The sequence below is a fragment of the Pteropus medius genome, unplaced genomic scaffold, assembly GCF_902729225.1.
Source record: "Pteropus medius unplaced genomic scaffold, Ma_sr-lr_union100, whole genome shotgun sequence".
In the NCBI taxonomy this organism is placed as follows: domain Eukaryota; kingdom Metazoa; phylum Chordata; class Mammalia; order Chiroptera; family Pteropodidae; genus Pteropus; species Pteropus medius.
In genome coordinates, this window is record NW_024349804.1 from 13,824,841 (window position 1) to 13,847,272 (window position 22,432).

The 22,432-nt window shown below is 53.3% G+C and overlaps 1 protein-coding gene and 1 pseudogene across 1 annotated transcript in view; one reads left to right on the forward strand and one right to left on the reverse strand.

Annotated features, from left to right (window-relative positions):
* HTT (huntingtin) overlaps window positions 1-22,432 on the reverse strand; it is a 115,764-nt gene that overhangs the window by 23,627 nt on the left and 69,705 nt on the right. The window contains exons 36-49 of the mRNA XM_039838245.1: window positions 20,245-20,361; window positions 17,398-17,520; window positions 16,882-17,117; window positions 16,290-16,432; window positions 11,592-11,799; window positions 7,911-8,052; window positions 6,112-6,291; window positions 5,818-5,994; window positions 5,455-5,531; window positions 4,109-4,247; window positions 3,015-3,137; window positions 1,247-1,460; window positions 746-891; window positions 32-209 (exon numbers count right to left, since the gene is read on the reverse strand). Coding sequence (XP_039694179.1) covers window positions 32-209; window positions 746-891; window positions 1,247-1,460; window positions 3,015-3,137; window positions 4,109-4,247; window positions 5,455-5,531; window positions 5,818-5,994; window positions 6,112-6,291; window positions 7,911-8,052; window positions 11,592-11,799; window positions 16,290-16,432; window positions 16,882-17,117; window positions 17,398-17,520; window positions 20,245-20,361 — 2,203 coding nt within the window. The remainder of the gene's footprint in view (window positions 1-31; window positions 210-745; window positions 892-1,246; window positions 1,461-3,014; window positions 3,138-4,108; window positions 4,248-5,454; window positions 5,532-5,817; window positions 5,995-6,111; window positions 6,292-7,910; window positions 8,053-11,591; window positions 11,800-16,289; window positions 16,433-16,881; window positions 17,118-17,397; window positions 17,521-20,244; window positions 20,362-22,432) is intronic.
* Window positions 22,197-22,313, forward strand: LOC120583003 (uncharacterized; annotated as a pseudogene).

Below are 22,432 nucleotides of genomic sequence, written 5' to 3' on the forward strand. Positions count from 1 at the left end.
GGATAGAAGGCCATCGAGGTCTTGGACTCACTGGCTTCCAGGATGAACCGGACGCAGTGGATGAGGGAGCAGGCGTGGGTCACCATCTCCGGTGAGGACAGCGTGCTCCAGAGGCCGGGCAGCTGCAGAGCCAGGCAGCAGCAGTCGAGGCCGGCCTGGAGGTCCAGACTCAGCGGGACGCGCTCGTGGATCACACGCCACGACAGCGCCTGAAGGGGAAGGTCTGCGTTAGGGGCTTGGACCCACATTTCCCTCCTGTCGCAGGTCCATCAGGAGGCAGACAGCTCCCGGCTGGCAGGGAACTGGCTGAGACTTGAGAGGCCGGCAGGCCCCGACAACCCTGCCCTCACAGGGGGGTGGGATGCCACTGCCACTGCCTTCTGTTTGATCCTGACCACCCACTCCCCAAAGTGCCCAGGGCCCCACACCAGAATGCCCACCTCAATCTGGCCGCCCTTGCCCCTCAGCGCCTGCACCCCCCTGACCTGGCCTCTGTTGTGGTCACGGAGGCTGAATCTGAACCTGGGTTCTGCAGCCAGCCAGCTGGGGGTTCAAATGCCAGGGCAGCTACGTCTTAGCTAGGGGAACCCGGGCCAAGTCACAGAACTGCGCAGGCCCCGGCATTCCTCATCTGCAGCGTGGGAACAACGGCCCATCGCTCGGATGTAGTGAGACCTGAGTAAGGTGACACACAGGAAGCACCTCGTCCTGCACGCAGAAATGCCAAGTTCAAGATGCCCATTACCTCGAGGGTCGTGACCACAAACTTCACAGTGTCCCTCTCCTTCTCAGGAGGAAGGCGCAGGTGGCCGGGCAGCTTGGAGAACACCAGCAGGTACTGGGCCAGGGCCCGGGCCAGCGTGGTCAGCGTGCAGTACCACGCAGCGTCGCCTGGAACGGAGACCTCTGTGAGTAGAAGGGACTCGAGCGGAGGCTCGTGGCCTCTGGAAGGAGGCCAGGCCCCTTCCTGAGAGTCTGACGGGAGCCAGGGCACTGAGCCTTGGAAGCACATGTGTGCACTCACCGACCTGTGCGTGCCCTGCAGGCTCGGAGCCTGGGCTGTGTTTGGCGGCACAGACACCGGAGGCGTGCAGAGCTAGAGACCCCAGGGCCATTTCTCAGTGATCTCAGTAAACGTTCTCCACCAACCAGAGCAACAGCATTTGTCGTATGCTTGCTCAGTGCAAAGCGCGGTACTGGCTCTGCGGCATTTTTAAGAAATAGGAGATGTTTTTGTTTTAATTACCGAACAGATCGCTCAACTTGCTCCAGTAGGTGGCGGGCTCCGCAGGAAGGAAGGGCTGGAGCACTTGATGGACAGCAGGCAGCTGCTGAACCACGCTGGTCACACGGTCTAGAGTCGCCACACGAGCTGCTTCGAAGAGGGGACTCTTCTGGCCTCCGGAAATTTCTCGCAGGCCCAGGCCCAGGCATGGGGCCAACAGGCTCACGTTGAACTCCTGCGGCATCAACACGCACGAGCTTTCAACGAGGCGAGAAAAACGCAGCAGGAGGGCAATGCGAACACTTCTAACAACACGAATCTTTATGCCGTAAAAACAATGAAGAGTGTACTGCTTCCGCCAGAAAGAAACGACTTCGTTCCACGCACACTTAGTGAAGCAGATTTCTGGTTCCTTTTGCGTGTTTTAATTTAAAAGAAATATTTTAACTTTTTTATGTCTTCGGATTTGCTTGGAATAAAAAGTTTAGGATGGCAAAATTTTGATAAAAATACAAAACTGAGCTGATGTGCCATCCCAGAAATCAGGGAAATACCTGACGTTCCCAAAGCTTAAGAAAGATAAGCCAGGTTCAAAGCAGCTTAAATAAATCCAAGCACCATGTAAATGCCGTGATTTGGGGTGGAAAAATAGCATTTCATACGACATACCAATTTGTATTGTATTTGGCTAACTTTTTAAACCAAGGATTTTTCTAGCTAATTTTCAGGTAGAAAGCCAATCTTCATTTAGTTAATATTTAGAAGACTATATGTCATCCTCGATGATCAAAACTGAACCTTTCTGTTACAGCCAAAACCTATAATGTCATTAGAAGTCTGATTACTGAATTTGGAAAATTCAATAAATTGGTCATTAAACAAACCAGCTTTCATTAATGGATCTTAAGATGATTTTAGCAAACTGATTTTGGATCAATCCTCCTGCTTTTCTCGACGGAGCTCTTACTTTAAACGGACGGAGAACCAGTGCTTGGGAACACACCGCTGGGTGGCCTTCCCCGAGACTCTTTCCACCCTCACCGGGCCCAGCCTTTGCTGCCCACCACGCAGCCACCGTGCCAAGCCTCCAGCGCCCTGTGGCTTTTTCTTTCCCATTTGGTACATATCAAGGTGGCGCTAAAACACCTAAAAGTTTAAGTTGGCTGCTCATCCCAGTGGGTCTAAGAAGGAACCAACCCGTTAAGGCTGTGGCTGGACAATACAGAAAAGGGGGGGCTCCATTTCTCACAGGACTTGCCCAAGAACTACGGACTGGACCACAGAAGCTTCGCATGGGTGCGACATGCCTGCATGACATCAGGAGTGGGGATGGGGGACCTCATGACACCTAGTGAGGAAGTGGGAGACCCCGCCACAGGTAGTGGGGGGGAGAGGCCTCAATATATAAAGTGAGGGGCGTGGCCCTCACAACAGCTAGGCCGGGGCTCACTAAAGTTCAATTTCCAGAATGCCACGGAAGAGTATTAAATCTCATGCTCTGGCACATTCCAGTACCTCTCCTCAGGCCCATGGGAATGAGCAATTAGAACTGTAACTAAGGAATCGATTTTTTTCACGTGCATGAGAAGCTGAATAAACACAATTTGCCTCCTGGACTATAGTGTGACTGAACTACGCCCTGTGCTGCCTGGACTGGAGTCTCTGCCACTAAGACAGCCAGGTGAGTGGCACACACCCTACGTAGGTTGCATAATGACAAAAGAAATCAGATGTGCTTAGACAATGAGTGAAAGGTAGGGACCCCCGGCGCCCCGCACCCCCACCATACCGGGTTCATCATGAATGCGCCCATGTCCTCCGGGGGCAGCCGATTCACCAGCTCCGCCCCCTCCAGCAGCGCGGAGTCTGACCTGGTCCAGCACTGGGATCTGACGAGGCGGATGTACCAGTCCTGGAAAGAGAGAAAGGGAGACGATGGTGTGCACTGGGGCGGGCTTTCGAGGGCCTGTGAGCCCACTGGGAGTGTGATGTGTCCTTGTCCACTACCCGGCAACCTACGGTACCAGACCAAGGACTGGTGGCCTCCCCGGCTCTGAGTACAGTCTGGCAGAACTGGACTCTGGCCAGCCGTGCAGACTGCTCATCACACCACAGGAACTGCTATGAAGGCTCTCCGAACTTGCTGGGGCTGTCGGGACACCTGCTCCTTCCCCCCTTCACCTGTTGAGTGTCCCACCGTCCTTCAAGCTCGGTTACAGCACAAAGGGTGGCGGGCCCCCCTCTCTGTGCCCTCATCCTGTCTGTCCCTCGTTTGGCACAGCACCCATCATCTCCTATGGGGTGGCTGCTCTGCCCCTCTCTCTCCAGGGCCAACAATGAACTTACACTACTCTATGCCTGGACTGTTGGCTTTTGAAATCCAAGTTCATGTTTAAACTGAACTCTCTCCAGGGAAGTAGAGTACCAAGGGCCCAAATGGCCCCCAGCTCTGAGATGTGAGAGGTGAGTCCTTGCGGGGGGTGCGGGGGGTCAGTTCAGTATGCAGGAGCTCAGCACACGTAAGGAGGGGAGACAGGCCAAGTAGGCACGGACCTGAAGGCCACGGCCACCCAAACACTGACTCCCTGCCGGCTGCCCTGACGCCCCCGCCCCACCAGGAGAGTCCCAAGTTAGTATTATTTCTCACCATGTGCCCCCTGCTAATCTCCTGGGCTGGCCCTCAGGCCTCCTGTCAGTGATGTGACTCTGCCCATCACCAGCAGGGAAAAGAGCAGGCCAGGAACCCTTGGAGCCGTGCCAAGCATGACAACGTTCTGCCACCTGAGCCACCCTGCTGCACTCTCTGGATCTGCTTCAGGCAGACTGAGGTGCTCACTGCCCCGCCGGGCCCATGCATCATACACGGACATGCTAGACACTTACTTTGTCTGGACTCACTGTCTCCAGGGCCAAGGAGCCGTCCCCATCCAGTGGATGGGACGTGACCGGAGGAGAAGGGCCAGGAGACCCTGGTGAAGTGGCAAGACGAAGCCTGTCCAGCAGGGAATAGAGCCTTTGGTGTCTGGAATCCAATCACACGTGGACAATTAGAGCCCAGCCTTACAGGAGGAAGAGCGAGCGGCTTCTTACAGCGAGGGGGGCCGTGACTGGCGCTCTCTTCGGAGCTCCCCCTCACTGACAAGCAGATAGGCCACAGAGCGGTCCAGGCCTCAGCTTACCTCTCATAACCACAGTTCATGCCCCTAAAGACTTTTCAGAAATTCCATTTACACTCAAACACTATAAGAGGCAATACACGGAGCAGCAGCCGATAAAAGCATCCTTTGGAAATGCAAAATAGATCATCTATTCTAAGATCCAAGTGCAAAAAAATCTCCCAGTTAATTCCCTAACAAGACAGAACTTATACCAACTTATGGTATAAGTCATTTCATAAAAGAATCTCCGCATCGGTATAAGATGTTTATAACCTTCTGCATCTGGGCTGAATACTAAGTCCAGAGTCAAGCAATAATAAGAGTGTGACCTCCCACCATGTGCTATGAGAGTGACAGCCCCATAATGCAAATGACAACGTGACTCGGCCAGGCTAAGAAATCACCCCAACGGGGCCTGCCCTCCGAACAGCACCCTCCCAATTAAAGCTGAAGCCATAGCTTATAATTCTATTTTCCCTCACACGTTCTGCCACCGTCCCCCGTCCACCCCTGGGGAGGAAAAAGGGTAAAAGCTTCTCGATTTACTTGGCAGTCATGGAAATACACTCATGTAACAGATGTCATGATTTCTGATAAAGGTCTCTGAAGACTTTGCAAATAAAATTAGGTGATAAATAGCTATAAAGAAACGAAATTTAACAAGATGCGGACCTAACTCTTACGCGTCAAGAATCAGCAATGTTTTTCAAATTTGCCAACTCTCACTTAGCAGTTAGATTATACGCTTCGATCCTGCTGAGATAAAGCTGATACCTCATGTTCCCGTTCTTCCCAGGACGGTGAACAGAGGCACAGTGAGCCCATGCTGCCTCTCACGGCCAGCAGGAGTGCGGGCACAGCTCCACCTAGTGCAACACAGGTGACTCTGCCAGCCGGTGGTGACTTTTTATAAAATGAGATGCAACTTTTTTTAATGTAGGAAGGCATTCTGGAAGGCCCTCTGCAGTAAACCCATCTCTAACGCACATCGACCTCTCGTCCTGTGAGCTCATTCCCTTATGAATCTAAGTCTTCACCTCCAAAAGCAAGGAAGGCGGGTTCTGGCATTACCTCTGGGCCAGGCCGCTGCTCTGAAGGTACTCCTGGATTCTGTTGAGTTCTTCCACGGGCAACTGGGCCATGCTGCTCTAGAGTAAACAAGAGCACACCAGGGCATTGGTAACGCATGAAATAACCCCGCGCTCATTCACAAAGGATAAACGGACGCGTATGGCCTATAGTGGCAAAGGCAGACCGGACAAGAGAACAAGTCCTCATACTGGACACACGAGCGATGACCCATTTATACACGCTGGACGTGTTTCTCTTACTGCCCATACAGAGACTATGCCGTGGAGGAAAAACACAGCCAACTGTTTGGCTTGCTTTGCTAAGTTTTCAATAAAAATCAGTTATCAGTGTTTTTTTCAGTACCTGTAAATTTGCAGCCAAAAGCATTTCTACCCGGCGACAAGCAAGGGTGTCAACCATGCGAGCCAGCACGCGGAACGGAGTACGCAAAAGCTTGTCCACGTACAGCGTTAGCACGGCGCCCGACTGGCTGAGGTGGATCCCTTCCAGGCACTGAAGCGTTTTCTTCAGGGTGGTGGGCTGGCGTCGACAGAAGGAAACAGTATTTGCCAACTGGAAACCAGCAGTTAAAAACCTCAGGACTCTACTTCTTGGCAGAGCAAGCTGACTGACAGCCGCTGGCAGCGGGACACTTACGGATGACAGGTCTTCGCAGCGAGACTGGATTGCCTGGATGAAGAGGCCGCTGGCGGCGGAGTTGCGGTGGACGGCGCTGATGAAGTCCTGCACGGGAGGCTCGTGGGACAGGCCGACCAGGTCCTGAATGTGGTTCACGACGAGCCACGTCAGGTGCTCCGAGTCGTGCAGGTTCTGACACTGAGGGAAAAGACGATCAGACTCATTTCCAGGTGGACCAGGAGAGAACAGACAGGAACGCTACAGAAACGGCCAGAGCGGCAGGAAGGAGAAAACAGCTTCCCAGTGCCGTCCACACTGACCATAGCTGGTGTCCGACCTCCAGAAAGCACGCGGCAGGAAGCCACTCTGAGGAGGCTGTGTCGCCTCCAGCCACACACTGTGGCCACGGCGCTCCAAGTATGACCCACGGGGGAAGTGGGAGCCAGCAGTCCAGCTCCAAGGGACACCAGCCAATGGCCTGGTGAGAAGGTCCCGGGCTGCAGGGGAGTCATCAGGTGCCTGCCACAGCCAGCACGACCGAAGGGCAGCAGGAGCAGTGAGCGCCGCCCCTACAGGTGAGCGGCTTGGAGCCGTGACGCTCCGCCCACGGCTGCCCCTGCTCCTCTCACCGAGGGGTGTTCTCCAGATACTCCTCCTCCAGTTGTGACAGGTCATTGGAAAAAAATTATAACTGTCACAGTTTTGATGGAATTCCTGATTCCAAAATATGAATAAATCTCACTTAGCGACTGGAAATTTTACTTAAGGTTTATAAGGAAATAAATATCTATTTTAAAACATGTGTTTCGCCTCTCCATCTTAATTCATAACCCTAGGCTGAAATTGTAAAACGTGATCAATTCCTCATCATCTAGTTAACAATTAGCATTTTCCAATGTTGGATTACTTGACAATATTAACTTATAAAATTAACATTTTTCTTACATTTCTGTGAAATACAGCATTATATAATTATATTGTTTCTCAGAACTAGGACAAGATAGGAAAACTATTTCGACATCAAGAATGTAATGCAAAAAATGAATATTAATAAACTATCAAAACAAAAAGCTACAGGAACTGGTCCGGCGGAGAAGCCTGCACCCCTTTCTGGCCTGGAATGCACACCGGTGTTCTGCCACAGGGAGCAGCGCGCGTGCGCCGCCGCGTTTTACCAGAGAAACGTACTTTTTTTTAATATCAGTAAGGAAAAAGTACTAGATCCCAGTAAAAATGTGACAACAGGAACTCTTAGAGTAATATAATTCCAGGAAATTTCATTTTCTTCTGTTTACTAACTTGATTTTTATAAATTTTCTATGTTAAACATGTGATGCTAGTTTTATGGTGAAAAGTGTGATAAGTTTTTGTTTTTTTTAAAAGAATGGCATTCGAATAGTTATCTACTTTAAAACACAGTAAGGAACATCTAACGCCTTGACCACAGGTTAAAAATGTGTCAATCAGAACTCCACTTCAGCAATACTCGCAGCCTCATTTTATTGTCATTGTAATTCCTTTGCTTCCTTCAGTACCACAAAACCGTCCAGCACTATGAACAACAGCACAGAGCGGTCACTCCACGTATGCCGAATGAGTGACCGCTGAAAGACAGACAGCCTTTCACAAACAAAATCCCGCGACCAAACGGCTGTCTGCCTTCTTGTTTCCCGTCAGAGCAGGACGAAACATTAATCTTGCATTTCGTTCTGATGGAGTGGTGGGCCGTGGCAGTCTGGCTTGAGACAGCCTGCAGAGCACCGTGCACGTGGGGTGCTCCCCCCGTCCCCCCGCCATAGCTTGCATTTTGCACTTACGACGTAATCGCAGAAGAGGATGAGGGCGCCCCTCCGAACGATCTCTCTGTTGCACACTCCAGGTCTGGGCGCTGGGGCGGAGTCCTCCTCCTCTCCAGACGCAGCGGGGCTCAGCGACTTCCTGCTGGACAGGCTGCGTCTTCTAGAAGGAGCAACAGACGCACCGACATTGATTCTGGGGCAGCGGCCAGCTAGCTTATTTCCACGGCACTGAAGGTGATTATGTTTAGGTCCGGTTCTAGCAGTTACTTTAAATATTGCCACATCAGAATGTGCTTGTGTAACGTATACTCTCAGTTGCTGACTTCTGAACTCTGATAAAGCACGTATGGAAATCTGAAGAAAAGAGAGGACTTCACAGGCAGGGAACGAAAATTCTTGGCTCAAAGGCAAAACACATGTGAAGCCGTGCGACCCATTTCTGGGCTGTCACTGGCCGTCATAACGCAGCAGCTGCTTCTGGAACTCCGACTTTAGTCTGCACGAAAGCGGTCAACCGCCATAAGACCTTCACACACTCCTATTTTACTATTCGATCACCAATGAAACGCTTCAACTCTAGACGTGCCCACAGCGTATACGCTGTTATAGAAACTCTGCTTAAAAGCATTTCTACAAAATTAACCCCCCGCTATAAAGCAGGTTACTTCATTTCTTCTCACTTTGTCTTTTTCTTTCTAAGTCGATGGAAATTACAAACTTTGAGACTGTTGATTCCAGCCCCAACCCTTAAAACACTGTCTCTGCCACACTCGCACACTGCCCGACTTCTGGGTCTGACACAGGACAACACCGTCCTCCCAGTGAACCTGTACATCTCTGTGAAGACTGAGGGAGACAGAGGTCACATCAGGACAAGAATATCTGGATATGTGTCAACGTTTCCTGAAATGCCTCAGGGTTTGGAACTGGTATACAAAATTCTACAGATTCCCTGGATCCTGCGGAGCAGTGCTCTCCAAACTGTGGCCGAGAGCGGGGTACAGACCTCCCGTAAGGATGGAACAGACCGAGGCCCGGTGAGCCCACATGTGGAAACGACAGCAGTGTTCATGCCTCCTGCTCCCGGAGACCCACTTCCACTGCCTTCTAGAAACACAGGCGCTCGTTCTCCGCAGCATGCAGCCGGGGAACCGCGCCGAGCGCGGGCTCTGGGGCCGGGGCGCTCTGCACGCACGGGGGGTTTTCCCTAACGGGGGACGTGAGGCACTGGAGTGCTAAGATACTCATCCATACGCTCTTCCCTTAATTTTCTCTTTGTATTACCATTAAGGCATTCTATTTTTATGAAATTTAAGTACAGATAATAGAATCCATGAATTTTATCTCAGGACAATAGAAGGGAACAACACGAAATGTTATAAAAAGGGAAACTGAGTCAGGTACGGTCAAGAAAAACCACCAGAGTAAACCACGGGCATTTATGAAAACCTGTAGTTTGCCCTCAGAGAGCTGAATGGGGCCCCTGCCGAGTCCCAGACCACGCTCACTTTTGGTTCATTTCTTTTGAACACTGACCGTCTAGTTAAGCACTTCCCAGACCCCGCGGTCTCTGATATGACACTGGGTAAGCCAAGGCACGCAGGTCGGGGAAGCAGGGCGGTCCGGGTGGGGACGCCCCCACGGTGATGGAGAACACTGAGGGGGTCGGCTCCGACCAACACGAGAGAAGGCAGGCGCCTGTGGGAGGACGGGGCCAGGTGCGGCGCGACGGGCCGGAAGGCCAGGGGCTCCTCTATGCGCCCAGCCCGCCCCGGCATGGGGGACGCGCCACGGACCACGTGCCCTGGCGCAGAGGAGGCACATGCGGCCCCTGACACTAGTCAGCTCTTAGGGCTATTTGGGTTTTTCGAGCATGTAAGCCCAAAGACTAGATCAGTTTAAGAAGTTCAGTGAAATGTTTGCACACCTCTGCAGTTTCTGTGTCTTACTAGCTATCAAGGGGTAAAGTCCATCTGTCCCGTCCACTAAACACCGAGTCACCTTCCAAGCTAGGACACTGCAAGAGCCCGACAGAAGCACAGACAGCACACTGACCTGTCCCGCAGGGCCCGGCCAGCGTGCTCGGGCAGAGGGACAAGAGGCACGCGGACTGGAGGAGGGGAAGGGAGAGTCTCTACCCACAGATGACCTGCCCACGTCCGCGGGGAGCCCTGAGGAGCCCGCGGGAAGGCTGAGACGGCTAGAGCGCTTAGCGAGGCCTCAGGATGAGGTCCGTCCACAAACGCCACTGCATTTCCACAGAACGCCAACACGCTATGGGAAAATGAGGTATTTTTAAAAGTACCATTTAAAACTGCATTCCTAAACATGAAACGCTCAGAGACAAATTTATAAAATATGTATAATACTTGAACACTAAAAAAGTACAAGACATTATTGCGGCAATTTAAAGAAGACCTAAACAAGTAGAGACAGCCCACGCGCAAAGACCAGAAGACCTGGTGCCGTTGAGATGGCAATTGTCCCAAATTCACCTACGGGACCGCTGAGATTCCAATCTAAACCCCTGCAGGCTTTTTCCCATTAGACGTTTTAGAACCCGATTCTAAAATACAGACACAGAAATATAAAGAACCTAAAAGAACCCAGACTATTTTTGAAAATAAAGAACAAAGCCTTTAGGCGGCCTGGGCTTCGCTCTGCAGCGGGAGTAGTTAGCAGTGATGGTGCCGCGTGACAACGTGCAGACCGAGGGAAATGACAGAGTCCGGAAAAGGGCCGCGCACACGTACCGACTGATTTTTGAGAAAAAGTGCCCACGTAACTGAACAAAGAACAGTCTTTCCAACAAATAATACTGAGAGAAAGGTCCACACAGGGGAAAAATGGCTCTTTATCCTTACATGTGCCATTCACAAATTCAACTTGAAATGGTAAAAAGTAAAGGTATGAAAGTTCCAGAAAAAGCCATGGGAGAAAATTCCCATGATCTGAGGGTCGGCAAGGCCATTACTTTTCCTTTGACATCCCCTACATTTAGCACAGAGCAATGTCTAATAACCCTGCTGACGTGGGACCGTCTGGGTGTGAGGGTCCCACAGCCTCACGCAGCTTAGTCTCCCCCACAGAGCGTAAAGGAGCTGATCCCCCACCCCGCGGCCCTGCAACCTCTCATTTCCAGAGCTTTCTCTCCTCGCCATGGGCCTGTGAGCCTTCCAGAACTACTGCAGGGGCCTCCGCAGCGGAGAGGTGGGTGTCTAAGCTTTTATGTCCACACACGTACAAATGTCTGAACAAGAGTGCTAGAAACTGAGGCTTAAAACTTTTTGCAAAAGGAGGGCCACCCACAACCAGATACTTAAGAAGTCTTCTAAATGACAAAAAATGAGGTATCTTCAAGCAGTTTCGAAACGCTGCTACGTAATTCATCCATTGTCCAAGAATAACCAGAACCATATTTAACTTACAAAGGAGTTAAGACATTGCAACATGTCTCACTCTGGAACCAATTTAAGGACAAGAACCTAGCAAGAAGGACACAGGATGACAAGAATGACCCACGAGATGGAGCAGTGTCAAAGAACGTGTCAAACAAATCACATTTAAAAAGCAGCGCTGATTCTGAAGGCCTTCGGTCGGACCACACTCTAGTCCTACAACAGTGTCCGTGAGGGAAAGGTTCAGAGGCGGTGGGGTCTCCGCAAGGCGAGCGCCCTGCCCAGAGGCACGAGGACGTACTTGGGGGTCTGCTGCACCTCGGCCCACCAGCGGTAGTCGGTGTGGCTGACGAGCAGCAGAATCTGGCACCAGAGCAGCACGAGGGCCGGGTGTGTGGGGATCATGGAGCGCACGCACGCGTTCAAGCTCTCCAGGCTGTAGAAACTGCCATCGGCGCCGTCAGCGGTGAGGAGTCTAGAGGCGGCTGCTGTGATTCTCCGGAACATTCCTAGAAACAAACCCAAAGCAAAACGATTAAGGGGAAGTCTCTGCTGCTCACCGCGGTCTGGTGCAGGAGCTGCGAGAGATGCTGCCTGAACGACGTGCACGGCTCCTGCCCGCGCTCACACGCTGCGGACCGGAAGGCCCTCGCTGCACCACACGCCCGCCACAGCCGACCGCCACGCGGCTCGCTGGGAATGGAGAGGCAGCGACGACCGAGGGCACGTGGGCCCTGACAAGTGCCCACGCTGGTGCCCAGAGGCCCCCACGCCCACCGCAAGGTGTCCTGGGCACGGTCAACAGCAGGCCCAATGGGACTCAGCCCGCGGGCGTGTCCACGGCGTCCCTCTCGGGGCTGAAGGGTTTCGGCTGGGTGCTCCCTTGGGCAGACACAGCATCGCTAGACAGGCCACTCCCGTCACCCTGCCCTGGCTTCGCACCCAGCCCTCAACCCAGGGACGCACAGACCCACAGGCTGCACAGCACAGCAGGTGGTGGGAGCTGGCCAAGGGCTCTTGTCCCCACGTCTTGGGTCTCCTGGCATCACTGCTGGGGAGTCAAAATCTTATTTCTGATTTAAATTTCAAGACATCCCAACATGAAAGAGTTCTAAAACCGGCAAAAACAGACTGTAGACTTTTTCCTTACTACGTCATGACTGGCCACACTGTGGCCTGTGACGAGGGCCCTAACAAAAGCAGGACGGATCAGGAAGAAGCAGTGAGCAGTTTCCCAAGGCCCATCGTCTCCAGCCCCCGTTTCCAGGTTTCTCTCCAGTCGCTTCATGGTCGGTGTCACTGACTTCCGGCCCCACCCCGGCCTGGTCCTTCTCTGTGCCCTCTGCCACCACGAGGGCTCCTTGTGAGTCCAGTAGTTGGCCCAGGGGTGAGGAGGACACTGGACCCAGGCCAGGAGCACAGAGAGTGACAGGCCATGAATGTGGGTTTTATTGAACAAGGACCAGGAAACCATGGTCAGAACCCAGGGGTTCCGTGTCTTTGTCGGGGGAAGACGTGTCAGGAGGACACCAACCCCGAGGCGGCAAGAGGAAGGACTGAACGCACACCAGAGGGGAGGCTCCGTTTCCTCTCTGCAGAGCCTGGGGTGGGCTCCTGGGGGGAAGCGGACTTGGAGGTGCTGTGGGACATACGAGAACTGGCAAAGGCTCTAGGGAGCAGCACCCTCAGCCCACCCCGGGCCCCCTCGGCAAACGGCCCACTCTGCAGCGACTGCTAATCCTGTCGTGACACCTGCCTCGTCCCCCTCTGACCTCGGTCACCCTGGGAGCTCCCAGTTTTCATCCCTGTAGCTTCATCAGAGCTGGCAACCTGCCCACCAAAATCTGTGCACCCCTCCGCCCCCCAGCACAGAGCTGCTGCTGGGAAGCAGGGACCCACTGGGGGACCAGGTCGCAGCCCCTGGAAGGGAGTGGGGCTGCAGCAAGTCGTCACGAGAGAATCGCTAACAAAAAAAAGCAGGTCACCTTCAGTCTACCTTGTCACCCTCTGCAGGCCGGCCGGAGAGGGCGGGGCTCAGGCTCAGGGTCAGCAGGCCTGGGTTCTGGACAACGCTGCCATCCTAAGGTGCACGCCTTCCCGCTCTCTGCGTCTGCTACCTATGCGATGATCTGGCTCTAAGTGCACTGCCCACGGCGCCCAGGCCCACCGGAAGTGCTCTGCACAGGCCGGCCACCCTTCCCATCGTCAACCCAAGATGCAACACTGCAGTATTAGCGAGAATGTCGGCAAGAAAAAGCCTTGGGTTTTCATTCTTGGTTTCCACCATATGACCTTTCAGCACCTCGGCTCCCTCATCAGTAAAAAGGGAGAAATACTCCGGGGTCCTTCTCAGACTGCTCGGGGATAATACATGTGAAAGGCACCCCGTGCCCACGTGAGAACGCCACGGTTCCTGGCACTATAACCACGAGCGGCCCTGACCTTTGCCCACGCCTGACTCTGAATCGAGGTCAATTTTTACTATAGAAAGAGCCATTTTCTCCCAGTGTTCCTACTTTGGCCCACGCACCAGGTGGGAACACGGGCCCCTCTGAAAGTACCAGGCAGGAGCCTTCCAGCCCGGCCTAGAAAGAAAGGAGTGAGCGTGCAGCACCTGCACCCCAGCTGCTCCTGCCCCCGGGAGGGTCAGGAATGGCTGTCACCCACTGCTGCCCTCGACCAGTGAGTATATCTGGATGGCGGTGGGGAAGGGCTCACGATGTGAACTCAAGAATCACAGTGAGCAGTGACGAAGCCTTATCCTGGCCACAGGCCTAGAGCTTCAACCCAGCCACGCTGGCAAAGCAACGGACACGCGCAGCCCTGTGTCGCAGGCCCCACCACCGGCTCTAACTGGGTCGACTCGGAGGAGAGGACGGGCACTGGGTACCCAGGTTTGGTAAGCAGGAGGCCAGGTGTCTTCCTTGGCCATTCTGTTTACGTTGGATTGAACTGAAACAGGCAACTTTGGGATTCACATCCCCTCCCCTAATAAGAGGGTAGCAGAAAGCTTGAGGTCAAGGCCATTATTCAGACCAGTTCTCATTTTGAGAGAGAATGTCTGAAATGGACAAATTCAGTTTCAATTTTCAGTGGAGTGAAATTCATCATCTCTGTTTAAGCAATGCAAAAACAACAATTACCAACTTTATACTCAACTGTACGTTATTTACATAGAAATACAACACGATTTATTTTAAATGTCAAAACCGAAGTAATTCTGCCCCCTGGTGTCTTTAAAAGAAATGCAGTCAAAATAAACGAGGAGACAGAACTAGGTTAACACCACGCCTCACTTCGACACACTGGACCAATTGAACAATGTCCAAAGACACTAGCAGCAAAGCCCATGGCCCCCAAGGCCCAGCCCCAGGCTCTCAGCAGGCCCCACCACCGGCTCTAACTGGGTCGACTCGGAGGAGAGGACGGGTACTGGGTACCCAGGTTTGGTAAGCACTACACTATCTGTTTCCTTCACGGGAAATATCAAGACGTGTGACTAGACGTCCCTGAACTGTCCTTCCCGCCAAGGCTGTATGTGGCACGAAGGCAAGAACCGCGGCAGCTCCGCTGACCACCCACACAGGGCCCAGCGCGGCGGCGGCCGACGCGGCATGTCGTCAAACGGTTGAAGGCTGAAAACAGTCACAACCTCTTGCGCTAAGGTCACGTACTCTGTGTGTGTGTTTTAACTTGTATTCAAGTAGGACCTATGTATGATTTCAAAATCCAACAACACAGAGGCTTCCGGTTTTAAAAGTGCCATCTTAAGGCGATGACCACTTTGTGTGTCTCGTTCTGGTGAGTTCTCCAAACTTCCGCTCGATGTGCTTCTACCGCGTGCAGTGGTTGTGAATGCTCCCCTCCCCCCACACCCAGAGGAGTGCTGCCCCATCTCTTCCTTGGCCTGGGCAGGCCAGAGCACACAGGGGCCCACGTGTCACTTGTAGGACTCGCGCAGGGAGTGGGACCACGGGCGGCTGGAGGCCATCCTTTCTGCCAAGAGGAAGAGGCCACCAGGGAACGAGTGACCAGAAACAAGAGCTGCGATGCGGAAACACGATGCTGCGCACCGGGGTGGCCCCAGGGCGGCCGCCGACACACTGACCCATCTTGACTGAGGGCACACGCACTCAGGCTACCCGCTTCCAATGCAAGCGGCACACTCAGTTCTGTGCGGTTACCTCCTAGAATATTTTTTGTCTGTCAACATAAATTTTGTCGCATAACCCTGACAACGGAGGTAAGAACGTTCATGCCCCTGCCTCTTCTTCTACCTTGCGTTTCCCAAACTAAGTTGGACAGTTTTCCTTTTACATTTGTCAGAACTGAAAACGTTTTCATTCTGTTCTGAAGTCATAATCAAGTAAATGTCCTCAATGTTTTATTCATACGGTGACTGCAAAAGTGAAAAATCAAATCACATTTACGACATGACGGCGTGACCACAGTTCCCAGTAAAGCCTAGAAGGTGACGCCTCCTTCCACGGGCTCTGGGCCACTCCAGAGAGACTCCATAGTCACGGGTCCCACCAGGGCAACTGCTGAAAGCCACGCCGTGTTCTCCTTTGTGTTCTCTCTGGACGGCGCCTTCGCGGCTCCGTCTCTGCTGGAGGCTGGAGTGGCCTCTTGTCTTCCTGCTGACAGAAGGGTGTGCCTGCACCCCGCAACCAAAGTCTCCGGCTTCTCTCATTCGGTCTAAAGCAAAGCTTTCTTCTAGAAAACACTCACTGCTCCCGGAAAACGCTAACTGTCCTGACACCGACTGGTCTCTGCCTATGCTTGATGCATGGCTGGCCTCTTGTGACTCCTCTCTGGGGCTCACTGTCCTTTTCATTCACGATCATACATAAAGGTAACAGAAACATCGAGGCCTCCCTGATATTTAACAGGAGGAGGCCCTCAGGGTTACTCTTATCACCAATGAACGTTTTCAAAGTCGCCTTCTGCGGCGCGGCCCCTGTGGGGGGCTGGCCGGGGGGCTGGCAGGCGCACCTACCGGACTTGAAGACGTGGATCAGGCACATGAGCAGCGTGCCCAGCTCCTGGCAGTAGAAGGTGTGCTGCTGCTCGCTCACTTCCACTCTCAGCTGCTTCGTAACAATGTCCTCCAAGAGGACGCCCACCAGCTGCAGGAGGAACCTTCGGGGGAGAGGGCGATGGAGAGGGAGGCGACATCATGGAGCGTGCACGTGAGGTGGACATGCAGAAACACACGCAGCAGACGCAGCACAGGAAAAGTGCAGGTGGACATTACACAGACGACAGTCTGCCGCTGACCGGGGGGAGCTGAAGAGGGCCGAAGGGGTCAAGTATATGGGGACAGAGGGAGACTGAAGTGTGAGTGAGGAGCACACGATGCAATATGCAGATGACACGTTAGTGCTGTACACTGGAAATTTACAATCTTATTAAACAATGTCACCCCAATAAATTTAATTTTAAAAAATATGAATAAAGCACAACAAATGGACTCTTTAAACCACCCCAGACTGAGCCCCTGGCCTCTGCATATCGCTTTCCTTGCTCACGAGATGGCAGTGCCCTACCGCCTGCAAAGGACTGTTGGGAGGGCCGGGCCTGGAGCACACCTTGAAAACGTTTCCTCCGGCAAACTCTTCACCTGCTTCCCTTCGCTGCGCTCCTCTGGGCCTGAACCACTCTCCCCGTCTCTTAACTTGTTAATTACTGGGCAGGAGAGTAAGTACGGCGAGAAGGAGAGCTCCTGGACCCGAGAAAGAACGATCTCTTCGGTCGACTGGGAAATCAGAACCCTCAGAATGGCCAGGATTCCCGAGATCCAGAGCTGAACAGTGCTCACAGATGCCTACGAGAAAGAAAACAGACCAGTTATAGGTCAAGAGCGAAGAGGATTCCGCTTTTCCTGGCTGCTGACTTCACGAATGAAGATTGCTCTATGTTATTTACCATTCTACCAATAAATCTCTGGGTCACGGGTTGTCAAACTGTGGTCCCTGACAGTCAGCACGGGCACCCCCGGGCACCTGTTTAAAGTGTCAGTTCTCAGGCCCCACCTGGCCCCAGCAGAGCCCTGGGTGACCGCAGAGTGTTAAATCTGAGATGCCACCATGAGACAGGAAACTCACCATTGTATCTGGAGTGACGAACATACTCCGTAAAAGCATGTCCACGGGCCGGAGGGAGGAAGGGGCCAGGATCTCAAATAAAGTGTTTAACACTCCGAGGGCTTCGTGAGAATCGATGTGCATCTGTTGCAATGAAAATAAAAACACCGCGCTTAACCTCAGGCTGGGCCTCTCCAGGTCGGTGACCTTGACCATCGCCCGTCACCGCCCAGCACTGAAACGCACTTTAACGTCAGTAGTCAGCCAGGCCGAACTTAGACCACCACAGTGTCAGCTGCATTTTTTCTGCAGAGCAAATCTTTCATTTAGATTTTTATCACATAAACAATATGTGTTTTCCATACAAAGACTTAAATGTACAAAAGCATTTAAAAAATCAACTGGAATCGCACCCCGATACCATCGTCACCAACATCTGGGGAGCACATCTCTCATGCAGCTCTTCGATACGCACAGGTATGTTACCTAAACGGGTACAATACACACCTCTTTGCCTTTCTTTGGTTGACCTGAGCCCCATCCCTACCCTGCTCAGCAGACTGGAGTGCTCCTCTTTCTTAACCTTCTCCACGTTCCTATAACCATGCACCACACAAAGAGAGATGTTTAAGTTGTTTTGAAAGATCATATAAATATCTCTACCTTTTGTCCTTAAAACTACAATGGAAAACTCTCAAAGCAATAGGCTTTAGAATCTAATATTTTTAATGGATGCAAAACACTGCAAGTCTCTACCACAATGTACTCAACTGCCCCCCTAGTGATGATAGGCACTGTTTCCAATTTTTGTCACTACTAACAAGTATACATAGAGAATCAACATCTCTACAGAGATGTGATTTTCTTCAAGGTGCAGATCTGAAAACTGTACAGCATGCAGCGCTGAGCTGTACCAGAGCTGTAAGGGAACAATCTAGAAGTTGGTGAGCTCCCTGACTCCTCCCACCTGTGCTAGCCCTTACCAGAGCCCACCACACCTACAGCCAGGTATGCAGCTGCTCCGAACCCTGGGTCTGCCGTCTGCTCAGGGACACCGCAGTGGCAACGTGGTGGGTCCCGCATCGCCAGCGCGTTTGTCCTCAGTGTACACACAGGCCCTCCTTCCTCGCAGCTCCCCCACAGACCCCTCTCCTCCGGCTGCCGCCCCCTCTCTAATCCTTCTTAGATAAATGTCTGCGAGTCCTCTCACCAGCACGCTCCAGCCAGGCGTGGGCTTCCACTCCCTCCCCAGGGTCCTCCTTGCTGCCAGACCCGGCCCAACTCCCAGGCTCACTGACCAGGCTGGGCTGGTGTGAGCCCCTCTTCCTGGCCCTAAGAACACTGTGCCCTCCTGTCAGGCTGCCCCTGCCCCAGCTCCTCCAAGGGCTTCCCCTCCCCTCTCCGGCCTGAGCTGGGGCTGCCTGGCTCGGAGCTCAGTCTTCCCTCCCCTCAGCCACCTGGGTCCCACAGTGACCCATCCAGCCTCAGCTGTCTACTTGCTGTCCTGCTCTCTCCCAATGACATAAGACTTGGTCCCAATGCCTGCGGCAGCCTCCCCAAAGTGCCTACCAGGTGTCCCAACTGAACACACCCAGACCAGGCTCTGCCTCCCTCTGAAACCCACTGCTCTCAGTCCCCACGTGGCAGACAGCAGCAGCCACGTCCTGGAAGGATCCGCACGCCTCCTGCTCACACCCCACACCAAGGCCGTCAGCAAAGCCTACGGGCTCTGCCACCAGACTGCACCTAGCAGAGGGCCACTTCCTGCCACATCACTTTCAGCACCCTGGTCCACACGCCCGCACTGCACGTGGACCTCCCTGCTCTGCCCTTGGCCCACCCATCCCCAGAGTCACTGGCCTCCAGCCATCCCGCGTCCTAAGAGGACGCTCCGGCCTCGGGGTCTGTGCTGCCCTTTTCTCCGCCGGTGGCTGTCCGCCCAGCTCTGTGCGGGGCTGGCCTGTGCCGTCCTTCAGGTTTGCTCAGACGCCACCCAGGGAACAAAGCGGTGCCACGCGGGCTCGCCCACCTCTCCTCGCCTCCATTTCCCGCACGGCAGTACGTCTGCCGTTTCATACGCTGACTTTTCTGTCGTGTGTCTCCTCCACCCCCTATTCTAGTAAAACCTTCCCCCCGAGATCGGCTCAGTTCACTGGGGTGCCTGCTGCCAGCACTGCATGCGCATGCGGCCCGTCCCCACGCGTGGCGGCCCGGGAGGCGCCGTGAAGTGCGGCACAGTTGTGCCATCGCAGCTTCGGAGTGGCGGAAATGAAGTCGGGCGCCGACTGGCGCTTTCCGGCCCTCACCCCCCACCTTCCTCAGACTGCGCCCATGAGAGGCAGGAGAACGCGAGAAAGCTCTCAGAGCGTCACTGTGAAAACGTGCACCTGCGGGCACGGAGTCCTGAGCACAGTGAACAGCAAATCCGCCGACGTTAAAACTGCCGTCTGCCAATCTCTCCGGAAGCCGGGACACCCTCCCTCCGTCTAAGTGGCCTCAGGATGACAAGTCCAAATGCAAGCAGAGCTGGGCTGAAGTCACGAAGACAGCGAATACTGCTGTGGTGTGTCTGCCTGCACGTCCCCAGTGAATGTCCCTGTCACGAGCCCTGTGTCGTCCAGAGCACTCGCCTCCCTGGCCAGACGTGCAGGAGGGACCAACGAGTCTGCTGACTTGTCCAAAGCGCTGAAGACTCAAAGCTTTGCTGGCAGCAGTGTCCTGGGGGGGGGCCTACCTTGGGGGCCATCCCTGGCCCCAAGACCAGCACCAACAACCACTATCCTAAAATCGGCCTGTCGTGACTTACTGAAAAGCCGGTCCCGGGACTCTTCCCCACGCGCAAGTGTGTCGCGGCGGCGGGGGACGCACCTGCTGTCTGGCGAGCATCGGGAGGATGGCGTCGGCTATCTGCCGCGAGAGCCGCCTCCACTTGTCTTCGCTCTCCTTGTGGCACTGCTGCAGGACCAGAATGAACATCTCGAGCACCTGCGAGGAGAATGGACACAGTCACCTACTCGTCGCCACACACTCCCTCGTGCCGACCTCCACTCCGCTGTGGGACTCCAGGACCGGAACCAAACCAACGCGCTCCCCGGCGAGGGCCCCATGAGCCCACGCGATGCTGGTCCTGGGACACCGAGCTGGGAGAGACAGAAGACGACACGAGGGGCCGGGAGCAAAGTCCTCAGGATGGCCGCCCTCGCCATTTCTGTGGAGTTTACAGACTTCACGGTCGGAGGAAAGGCACAAAAGGAAAAGCAAACTTATGTTACCCTCTGGCAAACACAGACGTAAACACAGCCCTGACTAAAGTATTCTGCAGAGGCTTCACGACTTTCGTGTACACTAATTTCAACTCTGTGTTCTTTGCAAAGATCTCCTACCGGCTAGTACCTCCTTTCATAAGAATTATGTGTGGTTGAGCACGAGTTTATTAGTGATCTTTTAAACAGATAGCTGTATTTGCAAATAAAGTTTTACTGGCACACAGCCACACCCCTTTGGTGAACATTCTGACGAGGACTGCTTTCGTCCACAACGTCTGATGTGAGGAGTTGCAACAGACGCCGTATGGTCTGCAAAGCTTAAAGTGTTTGTCATCTGCTTGTTTAGAGACAAGTTTGCTGACCTGGTGTACAAAATACAACGGCTACAAAGTAAGAGACATAGCCACCGAAGCCCACTGTCCATGCCGCCCTGTGTCCCACAGCCTCCTCCCCTGCAGGGGGCCACCGAGCTTCAGCTGCCCAGGGAGCTCTCCACGAATCCTGGCTCTTGACAGAAACCAGAGCCCACTCTGTTCCCTTATACACCAGGCCCGGAGATTCTGGAACACGTGCGGCTGATAAGCCGCCCTCTAGGCCTCCCACCACCCAGCGTGCCTGCCGAGAGTCAGTCACTGGTTCTCAAACTTTTCTATGGCAATTGTAGTTGTTATTGTAATTATGGGATCTAATTAAACACCAAGCATTTAATTAAATATTAGATTAACCAAGATGAGAATGTACAAAGAAAGTGTTTCTATGAAAAAAGCTTAGGCTTTATAAGGATTCAAAGACGAATAACTAAGAAAAGTTACAGAATAAGTGAGGCTGGGCCACTGTACAAGCCGAAAGACACGAGTCACTAAAGAAGCCAGAGTTCCCACTTCCACCGCCTGGCCCTCCGTGACTTCCGGCCCCGCCTTAAGGAAAGCAAGGCCGGAAGCAGCTCAAGGAAACAGCCCTCGGGCCTGCATCAGCATGGTGGAAAACAAAGTCTTCAAATTATTTCAGATTTGAGATTTTTTTAAAATCAGTTTTTAGAATTCTGTCATTTGAATCAACATTTTCCAATTAATCGATTCTCGGTCCTCGTTTTGGAAAAGAGGGCCTCCACCATGCTCAGTCCCTCGGCTGAGCTGTGACTGTCAGTCAGCTGGGTGGCAGCGGCCTCCCCACATGGCTGCACTGCTTACAGACAGACCCTACCAGACTGTCCACTCCCTGGCGTCTCCCCAGCCCGAGCACCCAGGCTGGCGCAGGGCAACACCGCTGACTCGGGAGAGCGGTGCCCAGGCCAGCTCCTCTGCCCCTGCGGGGACAGGGGACAGTGGCGCCCTCGCCCCCTCTCACCTGATGGTACTGGACGAGCCTCAGCAACATCGACACCACCACCTCCTTCTGGGTTTCCAGCTCTTTTCCTGCGTCGGCTTTATTGGTTCCTCTTAACACGAAGAGGTCGTGGACTATGGGCTGCAGAGCCGGAATGGCTGTGGGGACAAAAGTCAGGCTGAGAAGGCAGGGCGTGACACCCCCAAATAATTTCAGGAAACAAAGGCACTCTGTGGCCATGCCACCCTGAACAAGCCTAATCCTGTCTGATCTCGGAAGCTAAGCAGGGTCGGGCCTGGTTAGTACTTCGCTAGGACCACCTAGGAAGACCAGGTGCTATAGGAGTAAAAAATAAAAAAATAAAAATAAGTAAGGGATTGTAAGCTGATAAAGTCCTTGCAATCTATAAGGTCAACCAAGGGTGGCCTCGCCAAAAATAAAAAAAAAAAAAAGAAAGAAAAAAA